Below are 19,685 nucleotides of genomic sequence, written 5' to 3'. Positions count from 1 at the left end.
TAGTCGTGCATACCGATAAATCATCTCCTGATCACTCGTTTATCACCAAACTCCTCAGTAATGCGATCCAAGTCATTATTTTATTACTATAACATCTCAAAAAGCTCTGCAATTTCTGTGATATTCTTTGAGCGCTGGATGCAGAAGCAGCTATCTTGTTTGTTTATGGCTGTGTCTGTGGTGCCGGGGCTATGTATATTGCCCAGATCCGCCCCCACCCCCCCCCCCTTTTGTTTTTTGTTTTTTCCGGCTTCTCTCGGCTCCTATCGGTCTCGGCTTTTTCCAGAGAAAAAACGACTAGAGACCTGTGGTTGACGTCGGACCGGAAAGGGAAAATTGTAATGTCGGACCTGGTCCAACATAGGACCGCAAAGGGTTAAAACACTCTTTTTCTTATACCAATACAGTATAATAGTATGATTTTAATAGCAACACTGTATTTATCTTATGTACCGATATTTACATTGTGGGAAAACCTCAGCGTTTCCAGAATTATACCAGAAATTCATATCCATTTATTCAAAGTCCCCCAGCTTTCTTGAAAAAAATCTGTGTTTCCCTCGTTTTTCTTTTGTATTATTTTTTTTTTAGTATCCCGCCTAGTAGATTCAGCGTCCATCAATTCTGGCAGATTCTACTGTACTTACTGAAGCGGTTTCCTCCCACTGCTGATTTAAAAAAAAAAAAAATACCACCTAGCTAACAATTTCATTCCTGAGGGCTACAGTGAAACGTACTGTCTTAAATTGAGACTTTAGTGAAGACTGTGTGTGTGTGTGTGTGTACATGAGAATATTAGTTATTATAGATAGTAATTCATAGCTATTTATCACTCACAGGCTTAACCCCCAACTCCACAAACCAGCCAGCATTTTTGTAAATAGCAACACATGTAATGAACAATAAAATAAACATTTTATTTGTGTCCATTGGTGTCAATTTCAGGCAGACCTTCGTGGTCGACAAGGTGACACAGCTAAAAATCTAATTTTTTTTTATAATCTAATTTTTTTTTTTTAAATGTATTAGTGTTTATTTTGGGGGAAAATAAAATTTAAGCCTAATATTTTTAGGGACCCCAACTGTTGTTGATTCCAACTCAGGAACTTCACATAAGGACTTGTGAGTTTACATCAGGATTAGCAAGTTTCAAAAGCTACTATCCTTTGTGCTAGTACCACAAACAAGGACTATCTATATAGGCGGGACGGACTACACCTAAACAAAAAATGAATCAATCTGCTCGGAGAAAGTATACTTGATGAGGTTCAGAAGCATTTAAACTAGAAAGGGGGGAGAAAACAAAAACAAAAGGGAGACCACATCAAAACAAGGGCAACAACTCAGGTAAGACAGCTATTAATTGTATTTATCTAAATGCTATAAGTCTCAGAAACAAAATGTTAGAACTTGAAGCTACTGCACTAACAAGTAACTACGATGTGATAGGTGTTATAGAAACTTGGTTGTCTGAAAGTGATGGAGACAAATATAATATTAGTGGGTATACACTGTATAGGAAAGACAGGCAGGATAGAAGAGGCAGAGGGGTAGCGCTATACATAAGAAATAGTCTTGAAGCCCAGGTGTTAACCCTTTGCGGTCCTATGTCAGACCTGGTCCAACATTGCAATTATACCTATCCGGTCCAATGTCGGACCCTGTCCGACATCATCAAAAAGACGTAAAAAACTGGTTTCTAGACGTTTTTTCTCTGGAAAAAGCAGAGAAAACCATTCAATGGCCGAGTTGGAGCGACAGGAGCCGAGACAAGCCGAAAAAAATAAATAAAATAGGGCGTATCTCATGAATAGTCATACTTGCCCCTGGGATCAGATAGGGGCGGCCATAAGGAAACAAGCTGCCTGTGACTGAATCAGCACACAGAGAATATCACGGACATTTGCAGAGCTTTTTTGAGATGTTATAGTAATAAAATAATTACTTGGATCGCATTATTGAGGAGTTTGGTGATAAAACGAGTGATCAGGAGATGATTGATCGGTATGTACGACTATTATTATTATTATTAGTATTATTATTATTATTATTATTTATTTCTTAGCATATGTGAAAGCGATAGCGAACGAAAGGGTGGGGCGGGGCTGGAGATGCCTAGTGAGTGCTTTGTTGATATGCAGGGCCTTTTAACCCTTTGCGGTCCATTGTCGGACTGGGTCCGACATTGCAATTATTCCTCACAGGTCCTTTGTCAGACTGGGTCCGACATCATTATAGCAACGCAATAAACGGGTGTTTAGTCGTTTTTTCTCCGGAAAAAGCCGAGAAAACCATTCAATTGCCGAGTGGGAGCGACAGGAGCCGAGACAAGTCGGGAAAAAAAAAAAAAAAGGCGTATTTCATGAATAGTCATACATGGTATCAGGTATCAGATAATGGGCGTCCATAGTAAACAAGCTGGCTAAGTGCGTCAGCGCAGTGAGACTATCATGGACATTTGCAGAGCTTTTTTCAGATGTTATAATAATAAAATAATGACACTGATCGCATTATTGAGGAGTTTGGTGATAAAACGAGTGATCCGGAGATGATCGATCGGTATGTACGACTATTATTATTATTATTATTATTATTTATTTCTTACATAGCTGAACGCTATAGCAAACAAAAGGCTGGGGCGGGGCTGGAGATGCCTAGTGTGTGCTTTGTTGATATGCAGGGCCATTTAAACCCGTTTGACTGTGAAAAAAAATACTTTTAAACAGCGCGTCTAAAATTAACTGCGCGTGTGAAAATTAATTAGACCTGGCGTGCCTGATGCGCGATTAATAAATGGACCGCAAAGGGTTAAACCCGTTTGACTGTGAAAAAAAATACTTTTAAACAGCGCGTCTAAAATTAACTGCGCGTGTGAAAATAAATTGGACCTGACGTGCCTGACACGCACTTAATAAATGGACTGCAGAGGGTTAAATCAGGACAAAGAAAACAATGCAGAATCAATATGGGTCAGAATCATGGACAAAAATTCAAAGGGCATAATAATAGGAGCATGCTATAGACTGCCAAATTCAGACGCCAAGCAAAATAATCTGTTATACAATGACATTAAAAATGCGTGTATGAAAGGAGAAGCCATACTAATGGGGGTTTTCAACTTCCCCCATATAAAATTGGAAAATCCAGTGGGGAGCACGACGCATAAAATTGAAATGGTAGAAATGACAAATGACTGCTTCCTAACGCAATTTGTTAAGGCACCGACTAGAGGGGAGGCATGCCTTGATTTATTCTTTTCAAATAACGAAGACAGAATAACTAAAACAGAGGTCAGAGAACCATTGGCAAACTCAGACCACAACATGGTCTCATTTTAAGTGATTTTAAAAACCTAAAAAGTAATGACTAAAGCTAAGGTTTACAATTTTAGAAAAGCAAACTATGAAGGTATGAAACAGAGACTAACAGAAGTAGATTGGAGTAAAATAGAGAAAACATCCACTGAAAAAGGATGGCTGTTTTTCAAAAATGTAGTACTAAAGGTGCAAAACATACATCCCAAAAGTAGACAAATCTAAATCTAAAACAAAATGGCCAAAATGGTTTAATAGATCAATTAAAAAACAATATTCAGCGAAACAAGGCACTTTACAGAGTCAAAAAGGAAGTTAGAAAGGCCAAGAGAGAGATCGAAATGAAGGGGGCTAAAACCAATTCCAAAATTGTTTTTCTAATACTATAACAGCAAGAGAACATTTAAAGAAGAGGTTATATGTCTAAGAGACACAAATGGCAAAATCATAGATGAAGAAAAAAAATAGCAAATATATTAAGTGATTACTTTTCAAAAGTTTTACAAAGGAGGATACTGACAACATGCCCCACATGTCAACCTGTTCCTATCCAGTTTTAAATAACTTTAGCATAACAGAGGCAGAAGTGTTAAAGGGACTAAGAGCTCTTAAAATAAACAAATCCCCTGGGCCGGATGAGATCCTCCCAATAGTACTCAAAGAAATGAAAGAAGTTATTTACAAACCGCTAACCAAGATCATGCAACAGTCTCTTGACACAGGGGTTGTACCGACAGACTGGAGAATTGCAAATGTAATACCGATCCAAAAAAGGTGAGACAAAACCGAACCAGGTAACTACAGACCATTATATGTAAAATTATAGAAACTATAATAAATTATGGAAACTATAATAAGATCCAAAATGGAAAATTACCTATATGGTAACAATATCACGGGAAACAGTCAGCATGGTTTTAGGAAAGGGAGATCGTGTCTAACTAACCTGCTTGATTTTTTTGAGGATGCAACATCGACAATGGATAATTGCAAAGCATACGACATGGTTTATTTAGATTTCCAGAAAGCTTTTGACAAAGTCCTGCATAAAAGATTAATTCTCAAAATGAACGCAGTAGGGATTCAAGGAAATGCATGCACATGGATTAGGGAGTGGTTAACAGGTAGAAAACAGAAAGTACTGATTAGAGGAGAAACCTCAAAATGGAGCGAGGTAACCAGTGGAGTACCACAGGAATCAGTATTAGGTCCTCTGCTATTCCTAATCTACATTAATGATTTAGATTCTGGTATAGTAAGGAAACTCGTTAAATTTGCAGACGACACAAAAATAGGAGGAGTGGCAAACACTTGCAGCAGCAAAGGTCATTCAAAGTGATGTAGACAGCATTCAGAACTGGGCAGACACGTGGCAAATGACATTTAATAGAGAAAAGTGTAAAGTATTGCATGCAGGCAATAAAAATGTGCATTATAAATATCATATGGGAGATACTGAAATTGAAGAAGGGAACTATGAAAAAGACCTAGGAGTTTATGTTGACTCAGAAATGTCTTCATCTAGACAATGTGGGGAAGCTATAGAAAAGGCCAACAAGATGCTCGGATATATTGTGAGAAGTGTTGAATTTAAATCAAGGGAAGTAATGTTAAAACGTTACAATGCATTAGTAAGACCTCACCTAGAATATTGTGTTCAGTTCTGGTCACCTCGTTACAAAAAGGATATTGCTGCTCTAGAAAGAGTGCAAAGAAGAGCAACCAGAATTATCCCGGGCTTAAAAGGCATGTCGTATGCAGACAGGCTAAAAGAATTGAATCTATTCAGTCTTGAACAAAGAAGACTACGCGATCTGATTGAAACATTCAAAATCCTAAAAGGTGTAGACAATGTCGACCCACTGACTTTTTTGACCTGAAAAAAGAAACAAGGACCAAGGGTCACAAATGGAGATTAGATAAAGGGGCATTCAGAACAGAAAATAGGAGGCACTTTTTTACACAGAGAATTGTGAGGGTCTGGAACCAACTCCCCAGTAATGTTGTTGAAGCTGACACCCTGGGATCCTTCAAGAAGCTGCTTGATGAGATTCTGGGATCAATAAGCTACTAACAACCAAATGAGCAAGATGGGCTGAATGGCCTCTCGTTTGTAAACTTTCTTATGTTCTTACTTCTCTCAATTTATTTGCTCAAAATAAATATTTATCAATAAAAGTTATTAATTTCATTATCAGTAATAAGGAAAAAAACATACATTGAGTCTATATCCACTCGTTTCTTGATATTTATAAATGTTGTAAAAACAAATATATTAAAACGCATGAGACAGAATACATGTTCTAATATAATTATAACTCAGTGCCATCAGATTTACAGTGTTTCCCCTTTATTTATTGTCTCTAAACAAGTTCCTGTGATGTTTTGTTTCTGCTTTTGTCTCTGCCTGGCTACTGTAAACTGTCTCCGCCATTTAGACATTGAATGCCCCTCTCAGTGATGTTACACGAAAAAAAAAACTATCAGGAAGTGAACATAAGTCCCTCTCCTATGCAATGATATGTGTTTCAAGCCTTATTTATTTTGTTGTGGGGTGATTTTTTTTTTTTTTTTTCATATGAGCTACACCTCCCAAAAAATGATAGAAATATGAAAAAATAATAAATCATTTTTAAAAATTGCCAATTTCAATCTCTTTCCAAGTGTTTATATATATATATATATATATATATATATATATATATATATATATATACAGTACTGTGCAAAAGTTTTAGGCAGGTGTGAAAAAATGCTGTAAAGTAAGAATGCTTTCAAAAATAGACATGTTAATAGATTATATTTATCAATTAACTAAATGCAAAGTGAGTGAACAGTAGAAAAATCTAAATCAAATCCATATTTGGTGTGACCACCCTTTGCCTTCAAAACAGCATCAATTCTTCTAGGTACACTTGCACAAAGTCAGGGATTTTGTAGGCATATAGTCAGGTGTATGATGAAACAATTATACCAAACAGGTGCTAATGATCATCAATTCAATATGTAGGTTGAAACACAATCATTAACTGAAACAGAAACAGCTGTGTAGGAGGAATAAAACTGGGTGAGGAACAGCCAAACTCAGCTAACAAGGTGAGGTTGCTGAAGACAGTTTACTGTCAAAAGTCATACACCATGGCAAGACTGAGCACAGCAACAAGACACAAGGTAGTTATACTGCATCAGCAAGGTCTCTCCCAGGCAGAAATTTCAAGGCAGACAGGGGTTTCCAGATGTGCTGTCCAAGCTCTTTTGAAGAAGAAACGGGCAACGTTGAGGACCGTAGACGCAGTGGTCAGCCAAGGAAACTTACAGCAGCAGATGAAAGACACATCATGCTTACTTCCCTTCGCAATCGGAAGATGTCCAGCAGTGCCATCAGCTCAGAATTGGCAGAAAACAGTGGGACCCTGGTACACCCATCTACTGTCCGGAGAAGTCTGGTCAGAAATGGCCTTCATGGAAGACTTGCGGCCAAAAAGCCATACCTCCGACGTGGAAACAAGGCCAAGCGACTCAACTATGCACGAAAACACAGGAACTGGGGTGCAGAAAAATGGCAGCAGGTGCTCTGGACTGATGAGTCAAAATTTGAAATATTTGGCTGTAGCAGAAGGCAGTTTGTTCGCCGAAGGGCTGGAGAGCGGTACACGAATGAGTGTCTGCAGGCAACAGTGAAGCATGGTGGAGGTTCCTTGCAAGTTTGGGGCTGCATTTCTGCAAATGGAGTTGGGGATTTGGTCAGAATTAATGGTCTCCTCAAGGCTGAGAAGTACAGGCAGATACTTAACCATCATGCAATACCATCAGGGAGGCATCTGATTGGCCCCAAATTTATTCCGCAGCATGACAACGACCCCAAAAAATACAGCGAAAGTCATTAAGAACTATCTTCAGCGTAAAGAAGAACAAGGAGTCCTATAAGTGATGGTATGGCCCCCACAGAGCCCTGATCTCAACATCATTGAGTCTGTCTGGGATTACATGAAGAGAGAGAAGCAACTGAGGCTGCCTAAATCCACAGAAGAACTGTGGTTAGTTCTCCAAGGTGTTTGGGCCAACCTACCTGCCGAGCTCCTTCAAAAACTGTGTGCAAGTGTACCTAGAAGAATTGATGCTGTTTTGAATGCAAAGGGTGGTCACACCAAATATTGATCTTCTGTTCACTCACTTTGCATTTTGTTAATTGATAAATATAAACTATTAGCATGTCTATTTTTGAAAGCATTCTTACTTTACAGCATTTTTTCACACCTGCCTAAAACTTTTGCACAGTACTGTATATGTAACTAGAGCATCCACAAATCTGAAATCAGAATTGAAATATCTTGAACAGTTGCAGAGCTAGATAAGGTTTTATAATGCATAGTATTTTACAAAAATCAACTTCCAAAATGGCAAATGTTAAATATTAATAAATAATTAAAAAAATGGCAATTTCAAACTCTTTCCAATTTTTATAGAAAAACAGTTAGAGTATATTGTAGCTTCACAGTTTGTCAAGGGTTTCAAATCTGAAATCAGTTGCAGAGCTAGCTAAGGTATTGCAATGTATAGTATTTTACAAAAATCAACCTCCAAAATGGCAAAGGCAGACCCCTAGGTTAAGGTTAAGACTAGGTTAAAGTGAGATTGGAAACATGATTGCCCTGTTTGAGATACAATTATATTTCAGTATAAAAATAAAGAAACAACACACAAGTTATCAAGTAAAATGTTTGTTTGTTTGTTTGTTTATTTTTATTTGAAAAAAAAAGTATATACAAATAAAACTTTGATATTAAGAATTTTATTTGGGAGGGAGACAGACAAAAAAAACCTTCCATATTGTGCTGTATTTATTTATTTTCAAAACTACCCTGCAGTTGAAGTTCTGGGCTGGGGCTCCTCCAGATCATTCTCCTCCTCATCATCCTCCCGCAGCAGCTCTTCATCAAGGAGATCCTCCTCCATGGTGTCCATCTCCTGGATCTCCTCCTCAGTCAGGGCCCTCCTGCAGATGTACTCAGCACAAAAAAACGAATATAAAGTTGAAAAAAAAAAAAAAATAATATGGCTAATTAGCCCAAGTACTTACCGTTTAGATGATATGTAGATTAGCACTCTTGGAATTGTAAAACCGGAGATACAGAACTTCGAATCTGCTGTGTACTCATCCTTGTAATCAAAATATTATACCCGCCCACCCTAGACCTAAACCAATGGTGTCATGACAAGCCCCGTCGTCATGGCTATGACACACACTTTGCTGGTTGGACGTCTGAGATATGACGTGTTTTGTCATCGTAACAAAAGTTACGAAATTACAGCGAGTCGGCAGCAAAGGGTTAAGTTGCTGTTCATGACTGTGCTCTGAACAACTTCCCTGTGCTGCTCAAATAATCAAGAAAACTAAACCGAAACTTAAATATCAATAAGTAAGAAATAATGTACATTTTCTAACATTTACAAATCGAAGATAACATCAACTGTAATTACATTACTGCTTGGGCCACACACATTGAAATGGAAACTTTTTTTTAGACCGGTTAAATTAGAACTTATAACAATGAACAACATTTGTTTTTATTACTTTATTTACAAGGTAGACATAAAAAACAAAATATTCTGCAATTTACTGTTTTTCAGGCAAGCATTTAATTTAGGCACATTTGTTGTACAGTAATTGTAACATAAATCCTTAAGCTATCTTGGGACAAGTAAACATGTATTTGGATACATTCTCAAGACACACATAAGAACATCACTGAGAGGGGCATTCAATGTCTAAATGGCGGAGACAGTTTACAGTAGCCAGGCAGAGACAAAAGCAGAAACAAAACATCACAGGAACTTGTTTAGAGACAATAAATAAAGGGGAAACACTGTAAATCTGATGGCACTGAGTTATAATTATATTAGAACATGTATTCTGTCTCATGCGTTTTAATATATTTGTTTTTACAACATTTATAAATATCAAGAAACGAGTGGATATAGACTCAATGTATGTTTTTTTCCTTATTACTGATAATGAAATTAATAACTTATTGATAAATATTTATTTTGAGCAAATAAATTGAGAGAAGTAAGAACATAAGAAAGTTTACAAACGAGAGGATTCAGCCCATCTTACTAGTTTGGTTGTTAGTAGCTTATTGATCCCAGAATCTCATCAAGCAGCTTCTTGAAGGATCCCAGGGTGTCAGCTTCAACAACATTACTGGGGAGTTGGTTCCATACCCTTGCAATTCTCTGTGTAAAAAAGTGCCTCCTATTTTCTATTCTGAATGCCCCTTTATCTAATCTCCATTTGTGACCCCTGGTCCTTGTTTCTTTTTTCAGGTCAAACAAGTCCAAACACCCTTAGCTATAATTTACTATAAATGATCTAGTATGTTACCACATACCATCTATCTTACCATCAAAACTACATTCATATTCAGATATAATCAAAAGATACACTGAACATATGAGTGTGTATTTTACAGTAATCAAATTCTGCCTAGAAATATGATTGAGTAATTCGGCATATGATTTAAGGTTTAGATATTCAACTTTGATTCAATTCAATGTTATCATATATCAGTGCTAGTCAACAGTCAAAATCAAAACAAATAAATCTTGTTGAAAGTAAAACCTTTTATTTGAAAAGTTACAAAAATAAAATTAAAAGTAGATTGCATTAGATTGTAGTAATTCGTTTTCAATGTATAATCATGTATTTTCAAGACAAATTAACCATATATTCAGTTGTAATTAAGATTCTAAATATATTCCATGCATTTATATTCTATCATGTAATTCAACATAGGTAAATATTACTTCATACGCAATTTAAAAATAATTAATTATACAATTGATTTATGCACCGTGGAAAATTCATAAGGTATTGTAGTTACCATTCCTTAAAACTGACAAAAGTTGAAAGAGTCTCACAATGAAGAATTATATAGCTTTCTCAGCTTGGTTAAAACATTTCCATTTAGATGACATCATAACTTCATCAGAAAGATACCTCCCCATCTTCATTCAAACAAAATGCACTTAAGTTAAATACTATGTTGTGAAATAACTTTTTATTTATTGTAATAACTTAAATAACGTATTCATGCTTACTTAATTATCACATTTCTATTTTCATGATGTAATTTCACACAATGCAGTACAAAAATAAATCATACAAGTCCCTTAATTATCATTCTAATGAATGAATTAATTTTAATCAATTTCCTGAATGATAAATTACTTCATTTTTAGGGATTTAACCCCTTCTCTGCTGAGGCCCTGGTGACGCCCTGTGCTATAGGCATTTTGTGATTTTGGATATGTTCCTTTTTAGATACCCCTGACAAACTATATATTGTTTTTGTTTTTGTTTTTTCAGACTGAAGTTTCTACTTCGTCATGTGACCACAATATACAGCTATTATTGCAAACAAAATGCTACTTTTTCATAAAATGTATTATACCTGCATCACATTTAGTCCCTAAAATGCTTGTTTTTGGTGTTAGAATGTAGAAACTTTTAAGCTGCTGGATATGCCTGTGCCAATGTGTACATCTTTTAGTCGATTTTGGTGGGTTTACTTGCTCTAGACCGACACCAGGCAACTTTGACTTTTCCACTTCGAAATATTCAACCCACGGTTCATAGCACCCACCCCAATTTCATGTGCCCAGTACGCCACTAAAGAATGAGATACACTGCCATAAGTATACTTTTTTAAAAAACTGCACAAAATAAGGATTTTAGAAATGGGTAACATGACCGTGCATGTCAATGGTGTGTTACCCGTAATCCTTCTGCAATTTGAGGCAATTGCATATTATATTAGGACCTGCTTTTAATGTGTTCGAAAAATGCAGTCCATGGGTCATAGTACCCACCCTAATTTCAAGTGGTATAATCCTTTTGGAGCCCAAGGTGATGTTTTTGCGTGACATAAAAACAAGTGGCTGAGGTTTATTTTTAGTCTTTCCAGTGCTCATGTACCATGTGGTATTTTTCAAAACACTCCTCCAAACAGTCTGGCTGAGAGGGACAGCAGGAACAGTAGTACCATGTATCCCTCTGCATGCCCAATGCGGAAACACACATGGCACCTTTTTCGTCGCTTGGCAGTATCCGTATAAAATGGTGTCACTAAGTCTTGCTACTGTTTCCACTCTTTCAGTCTCTGGCATTTGTTGTGCATCAAACAGGAGGCTTGAGATCATAGATGTCTGAAAGTCCAGAAAAGTGAGCCGATTCTCTGGAGCCGTACTGTACACTACATGGGTGGTGTTCAAATAAATCTGTTGTAGCCAGAGTGTACCCAGTGGAGCTCACACGAGTTTATATAGTCTAATCCCATACTGACCAAAATAAAACCTCCACTGCCCAGTACATATAAAATTAGGAATAAAAGAAAATGCAATAATAAAATTATACCTTATACAAATGCAGTGTGTGTTGTGAGAGGATACACTATGTAACACAATTTTTGTTCCCGGGTAGTAAGTGTTATTTCCTAATTGCTTATGCCTCAAAAGTATAGAAAATGGCTATTATTCCCCACAAACTTTGCTTTTGTGACCAGGACAGTGATCTTTTGAAATTTACCTATTTCCAATGAGAAAACGGGCGAATCTGTGTCTTTTCGTTCACATAGTCAGAAAAAAACAACATATGAATCCAAATTAACATGTATTTATACTAAAGTAATACAAAAATGACTACAAAAGATTTAGAAGTGAGTAGTTTTTCGAGATTTACGATTATACTGTAAATCACTTTCACGAATCAGCCCCCAAATGTAGTCTCCCATCAGGTTCTCGTTATACTGTCCTTGGTAGCGGCGTTCAAAGTCCAGTATATCCTGGTGGAAGCGCTCGCCTTGCTCCTCCGAGTACGCTCCCATGTTCTCCTTGAATTTATCAAGATGAGCATCAGGGATATGGACTTTGAGGGACATCCTACAGCCCATTGTGCCGTAGTTCTTCACCAGAGTCTCAACCAGCCTCGAAGCCCCGAACCACTGTGACAAAGCTGTTCCAAGTCGCTTTCTCCTTACTAGTGAGCTTCTTGGGGAATTCATTGCACTCCAGGATCTTCTTTATCTGTGGTCCGACGAAGACACCGGCTTTGACCTTTGCCTCAGACAGCTTAGGGAAGAAGTCTTGAAGGTACTTGAAGGCTGCCGACTCCTTATCTAGAGCTCTGACAAATTGTTTCATAGTAGTATGGGGTAGTATGGGTTTCTCTCCTCAGCTCCACCTCTGAAATTGTCATCTGGATCTACAACGTCTTCCTCGCTCTCTGACTTGCTGCTCTCTTCTAAAGACTGCTGCTCTCTCTCCGGAGGAGTGGGTACTGGGAGCTCATGGCAGTGTGGCACCGGAGCGATGGATGAAGGAAGGTCCGGATACGTGATAGCAGGTGCATTCTTGCCAGTCCGACGTTTGGAAGGTTCCACCATGCAGAAGTAGCAGTTGCTTGAGTGGTCAGTGGGTTCCCGCCAAATTCTTGGGATAGCGAACTTCATGGCTCTCTTTTCCCCTCTGTACCATCCTACAAAAATACATTTATTTCACCCATGACTAATGTGTAAGAGATTCTCGCAACATTTTTCATATATGATATATTTTTTCAATAACATTGAAAATTGTAAAACATTTTAAAATTAAAAATTAAACTTTTACAATTTTAAAAATTAACAAATTTTATAACATAAAATTCCGAGCAACAATTGCCCATCTTACCTTCCAGAGTTTTTTTGCAGTGCTTGCAGGTGAAATGAGGTGCCCAGGGTTTGTCTTGATCCCCGACAGGCATGCCGAAATATGCCTTGTAGGCCTCACACATCTTAGCAGATGCTTCCACGGAGTACTTTTTCGCTCTTGTCTTGATAAATTGGCCGCAGACATAGCAAAATGCGTCTGCCGGATGCTTGCAGCCTCTTGATGCCATCTCAGAAAAATGCAGATATGTATCCACTTAGGCAGCTGGAACTAAACTGAACTGGTGGGCTTAAGGCCCCTGTATTTACACTACTATTTATATTACTGGAAAGTTTTAGAAAGTTCTAGAAGTTACTCCAAGTTTACTCAGCACTGAATCTATCTGGAATGTTCTGGAAAATAGGTAAATTTCAAAATATCACTGTCCTGGTCACAAAAGCAAAGTTTGTGGGGAATAATAGCCATTTTCTATACTTTTGAGGCATAAGCAATTAGGAAATAACACTTACTACCCAGGAAAAAAAAAAAAAAAAAAAAAAATTGTTACACGGTGTAATTCAATAAATAAAAAAACGCAAATACATTGTGACGCCAAGTTGTTTATCTATCTATCTATCTATCTATCTATCTATCTCTATCTATCTCTCTATCTATCTATCTATCTATCTATCTATCTATCTATCTATCATCTATCTATCTATCTATCTATCTATCTATCTATCTATATAATTTTAAATGGAGCAAATGAAAAATAAAATCAATCCAGTAAGTCCAACAAGTTGTTTTTGGGATGTTGGGAAAGGATAGTTTCTTTTTTAGAGCTATACAGTATAAATCGAACCCCCCCCCCCCCCCCCCAAAAAAAAAACCCTAATAATTATTGTGAAATCCTAGAGAGAAATAGGGAGAGGTGAAAAAAATATATAACCTAATAAATAAATCAATAAATACTAATCAAAATAGTTTTTACAAAAAAGAAGAAAAAAGAGAGAAGTCAAAATCTGATCTGAAATATACAATGAGATAATAAAATCTGTCAATTATAAACTTTTTTTGGCGAGTAATCCTATATACAGTGCCCTCCATAAGTATTGGGACAGTGAAGTCAAAATTGCTATTTTTGCTGTACACTCAAGCAATATGAAAATACAAGTAAAAGATTAGAGTAAAAGATGCAAAAGTACAGAATGTCACCTTTTATTTCTGGTGGATTCAAGACATACATGTTTTACCAACTAAGAATAACAGCACTTTTAGAGTTCCATGCCCCCATTTTATGTGAGCATAAGTACTGGGACAATTCAACTTCAATTCATCCCTTGCATGCAATAACAGCAGTGAGTCTGCGACCCATTGACATCACCAAACTCTTTGTATCGTCATCTGAGATGCTTTGCCAAGCCATTACTGCAGCCATTTTCAGCTGTTGCTTGTTTTGGGGAGTTTCTGACTTCAGTCTTCTCTTCAGCAAGTGAAATGCATGTTCAATCGGATTTAAATCAGGAGTGACTTGGCCAGTCTCCACTTTTTTCCCCTGATAAACTCCTTGGTTGCGTTGGCAGTGTGTTTTGGGTCATTGTCCTGTTGCATTGTGAAGCACCGCCCAATGAGTTTGGTGGCATTTTCTTGTACATTGGTAGCCAAGATGCTTCTGTACACTTCTGAAGTCATTCTGCTGCTGCCATCATTTGTTACATCATCAATTAAGATGAGTGAGCCTATTCCAGAGGCAGCCATGCATGCCCATGCCATGACACTACCTCCACCAGGCTTCACAGATGAGGTGGTATGCTTTGGATCATCTGCAGTTCCTTTTTTTTCTCCACACTTTTACCTTCCCATCACCTTTGGTAAAGGTTAATCTTCGTCTCATCTGTCCATAAAACTCTGTTCCAAAACTCTACTGGCTCATCTCTGTACTTTTCAGCAAATTCTAATCTGGCCTTTCTGTTTTTGGTGCTGATCAGAGGTTTGCATCTTGCAATGCAGCCTTTGTAATTCTGCTGCCGAAGTCTTCTGCGAACAGTAGATTGTGACACTTTCACCCCAGCATTCTGGAGGTTGTTGGTGATTTCACTGACACTTATTTTAGGGTTGTTTTTCACAGCTCTGGTCATTTTTCTGTCATCAACTGCTGTTGTTTTCCTTGGCCGACCTGGTCATTGCCGATTGCTGAAGACACCAGTGGTTTCTTTCTTTTTCAGGACATTCCAAACTGTTGATTTGGCTATGCCCAACTTTTGTGCTATGGTTCTAATTGAGTTCCTCTTTTCTTTTAGCATCCAAATCGCTTGCTTTTCTTTCTTAGACAGCTCCCTAGTCTTCATGTTGGAGTATGCCTACTGACACCAAACGCAGACTCCAAAAGCAAAAGCAAAGGATAGAACTGAGACTACACATTCACAGCTCTTTTATGTGAACAAACAATGCAACAGGAAACACCTGATCAATTAGAAACACCTGTGAGCCAAATGTCCCAATACTTATGCTCACATAAAATGGGGGGATGGAACTCTGAAAGTTCTGTTATTCTTAGTTGGTAAAACAGCTAGAAATAAAAGGTGACATTCTGTACTTTTGCCTCTTTCATCTTTTAATCGTATTTTCATATTGCTTGAGTGTACAGCAAAAATAGCAATTTTGACTTCACTGTCCCAATACTTATGGAGGGCACTGTATATCCACTATAATTGTAGGTGTTGTGAGGGGAGAGAATTCAATAAACAACAAAAAAGAGATGTCAAAGCCAAGTCGTTTTCACAGTTGCAAAACAATATATTTTTACATAATATAAAGGTTTTTTTATAGTATAAATCGAAAAGCCACCCTCCCAAAAAAAGCAAATCGTTGTCAAATCGTAGAGAGAAATGTGGAGAGGTGAAAAAATATATAACCTAAAAAATAAATCCAATAAATTATAATCAATATATTTTTCCAAAAAAAAGAGAAGAAAAGAAAGAAATCAAATGAACAGGAAAGAAATCAGATAAAATATACAATGATGAATACAAGGTTTTTGGGGGACAGTAGAAAAATGAAATTAGATTGAATATAAAATTATAAAGTAAGAAAGATGACCACAGGGATTACAAAAATAAGATACAGTATTCGAAAAATATATAAAATAGATCAATCGTATGCTCAAACTCACTAGCCTAACAGTTTCTCTCCAACCAACCTTAACCAGACACAACAAGTCTGAGATACAAGGTTTCACACACAGTAACTCTATACAATACACGTGGTTCCTAATGTTTATGCCACTGGACAAAAGAAAAAAGTACCTCCGACACACTCGATACATTATAATGGTGTCATGTGACTTTTGGGAGCAGGAAGTATCTTCCGCTACCGTCACATCAACAAAACAAGATGTAGACAAATAGTCAGATGTTACTTCAAAGCTGATTTCATGAAGCACAGCTCGATAAAACAGCTACCTTTTCTATTAACTATCCTCATTGAAAAGAAAACTAAAGTTAGGTACAGATTGTTTAAATTTATTTGTGATGTTTCACAGTATAAGCCAAAGATAGCTACAGCTTGCGTTCAAACAGGCTGTAATTTACATTTAGCAACTGCGTCACATCAAATATATTTTATCAGTGTAATATAATTAAATTAAAGCCACCAACCTAATATGTTGTATCTCAGTAAAACCTTATATCTCAGTAATGTTGTTGAAGCTGACACCCTGGGATCCTTCAAGAAGCTGCTTGATGAGATTCTGGGATCAATAAGCTACTAACAACCAAACAAGCAAGATGGGCTTAATGGCCTCCTCTCGTTTGTAAACTTTCTTATGTTCTTATGTTATATAATAATGCCTCGGTGAGCGACCATGAGTGAAAAAAACGGCAGTCCAGCTTTTTTTTTTTTTTATTTTTAACCATGTTTTTAATCGTGACGTACCAGGTACACCCATAGCACAGGGAAAGCATTTTTTATGATGTGCCAGGTACATCCGTAGCACAGAAGAGGTTAAGTAAGGCTTTTAACACCCTACATTTTTATGTAAATTTAAGAGTTCACAAGAATAATGTTTTTATAACAGTTAACATTTTCCCATTTAAAACAATGTTTATTTAATTCCAAACTGAACCATCTCCATCATCCACGAGATGGCAGTATTACTCAATTGTTGACCAAATTTCGTATTGAATACCCATTCGAAGACTTGTGCAGACACCAAGTCTGGCAGGAAATTTACGTGGTCCTGTTATCAGTTTCAAGATATTAGGTGTAAACAAAATCTGTTTGAAGCTTGTACTTAACCTGATAAAGATTTGAATTTGTTTAACAAAGTCAAGCCTATCTGATCTTCACAGCAGGAGTCTTTATAAACAGTTTTCCCAATTTATAATCCACTTAAGTTCTTGTCCTAGATGAGATTGGCAAAATCTCTTTTAGACATAGCCCAGTGATACTCAGACTGAGGTTTGCAAGCTGCAAGTGGCTCTTTAACATGTGTCTGGCTGCTCTCTGCAGCATACGATATCAAAGGACAGGGCACGAAGTTAAGGTCATGAGGGCTAGGCAATGTTGCTTTCGTTGGGCAAAATTCAGGGGCACCAAGGCAGTTCTAGGGGGCAAAAAGGCAAAATATAAATCCAACCCAAGGGCACCAAGGGGATTTTCATACTCATTCATACAAGACCAACAAATAAATACAGAGAGCCAATTATGTTGATGAAATGTTAATTCAAAGAAACACACATCAATGTTTTCTGAGTGATTCACACACTAATTGTTACAAAAATAAAAAATATCACTTTTCCATTGTAAAAATAAAATGGTATAAAAAAAATATCCAATTTAAAAACAACAAACTTCATAACGAAAAAATACGGGTAAAAAGGGTAAATTTGGCAAAAAATAAAGATTCTGTACTCAGTCAGCCTGTTAACAAGAGCTAAATGTAGCACTTGTCTGTGTCCTGTAAATAAAGCTTTTTTTTTAAAAACCTCTGTGTCATGTGTTTCATAATTTAGGGTAAGCAAGTTCAACTGGATTTCATATAACGTGTTGTTAGCTGGTAAAGCAAATGTTTAAATGCTAAAAATAGTATTCTTTCAGAAATTGAGATTTTCATGGAGAAGCCTCTCAGCTTAGCCTTGTAGTATTCCAGTTGTTTTGCAATATTGCCCTTGCGACAGCTTGGGTATACTCACCCATTAGGTAATGATTACATTTCATACTTGAAAGGGAACTTTAGATTATTATCATAACCCTGGTTCCCTGAAATAGAAATGTAACCATTAACCTGGCTTGTTATCATGGATCATTATTGCTGTGTTCCTGTTTGACAATGTGGGCAATAATCCTTACACTGTCAGTGCATGAGAGCGGCCATTTTGAAAAGAGCTTTGAAACAGACTTTAACTCTTAGCGGTCCATTTATTCAGCGTGTCTCAGGTGCGTCAGGTCCAATTTATTTTCAAACGCGCAGTTTATTTTAGATGCGCTGTTTTAAAAGTGTTTTTTTTCACAGTAAAACAGGTTTAAAAGGCACTGCATATCAACAGGACACTCAGTACTGCATCTCCAGCACCGCCCCACCCCTCGTTCGCTATATTTTTCAAATAACGCTTAATAATAGTACATACCGATAAATCATCTCTTGATCATTCGTTTTATCACCAAACTCCTCAATAATGCGATCCATGTCGTTATTTTATTACTATAACATCTAAAAAAAGCTCTGCAAATGTCTGTGATGTTTTTTAAGCGCTGGATGCGGAAGCAGCTATCTTGTTTGTTTATGTCCGTGTTATCTATGTGATGCCGGGTCTATCAGTATTCATGAGATACGCCCTTTTTTTTTCGGCTTCTCTCGGCTCCTATCGGTCTCACTCGGCCATTGTTTTCTCGGCTTTTTCCGGAGAAAAAACGACTAGAGACCTGTTTTTGTGTCTTTTTGATGATGTCGGACAGGGTCCGACATTGGACCGGAAAGGGAAAATTGCGATGTCGGACCAGGTCCGACATAGGACCACAAAGGGTTAAAGTTATAAGTGTAAAAAGTTGTCAGGGTACTACAGAAAAAAAAAAAAATACAGGTACGATATTTAAAGATTTGTAGCAATATGTGGGGACGTGTAACACTATTTTTTGGAACCCCACTACTTACTCTGTAAGGGGTCGAGTGTGGAACGTGTCACGAAAGTTCACAAATATAGCCACCTTTATTTTTGTAGTGCTCTATATTACAATATACAGGGTATCTTCTTTATAATTATATATTCTCAAAAAGGAAAGGAATTCTTTGCACTAAACTTTGTTAATGCATCATTTAGGGTTGATATTAAAATGACAAAAGTAGGGAAATGCGATGTTAGGGTTCTGTTTATTCAAGGTACTTCCTATGTTTCTTACTGACCGGACGGAGGTGGGCACTACTAACAAAGCTTTCTCCCCTTTAACAGAGATATCCCAATGCCACTTGTGAGCTCTGGAGTAGAACATGGGAATCTGCGAGAGCTGGCACTTGCTCGAATGAAGGATTTGGGCACAGAGGTGAGGCTTTCAGGATTAATAACCATATATTAGACACTGTCCTTGTATAACTGACTGTGAGAGAAGACTTATAAATTGAGGGGAAATGAGTGGATATCAGCCTTATTAGAGATTTCGAGCAGGCTTAAAGTGAATATAGGTATGTCAAAT

The 19,685-nt window shown here is 37.2% G+C and overlaps 1 protein-coding gene across 3 annotated transcripts in view; it reads left to right on the top strand.

The window, feature by feature from the left end:
• The window catches only part of elp3 (elongator acetyltransferase complex subunit 3), a 200,529-nt gene that overhangs the window by 95,780 nt on the left and 85,064 nt on the right, over positions 1-19,685 (top strand). For all 3 annotated transcript variants that reach the window (XM_059024758.1, XM_034004543.3, XM_059024757.1), the window contains one exon: positions 19,445-19,535. In XM_059024758.1, coding sequence (XP_058880741.1) covers positions 19,445-19,535 — 91 coding nt within the window. The remainder of the gene's footprint in view (positions 1-19,444; positions 19,536-19,685) is intronic.

The sequence above is a fragment of the Acipenser ruthenus genome, chromosome 5, assembly GCF_902713425.1.
Source record: "Acipenser ruthenus chromosome 5, fAciRut3.2 maternal haplotype, whole genome shotgun sequence".
Lineage (NCBI taxonomy): Eukaryota > Metazoa > Chordata > Actinopteri > Acipenseriformes > Acipenseridae > Acipenser > Acipenser ruthenus.
The sequence above is the reverse complement of the archived record's forward strand: the minus strand, read 5'-3'. Positions and strand labels throughout refer to the sequence as shown.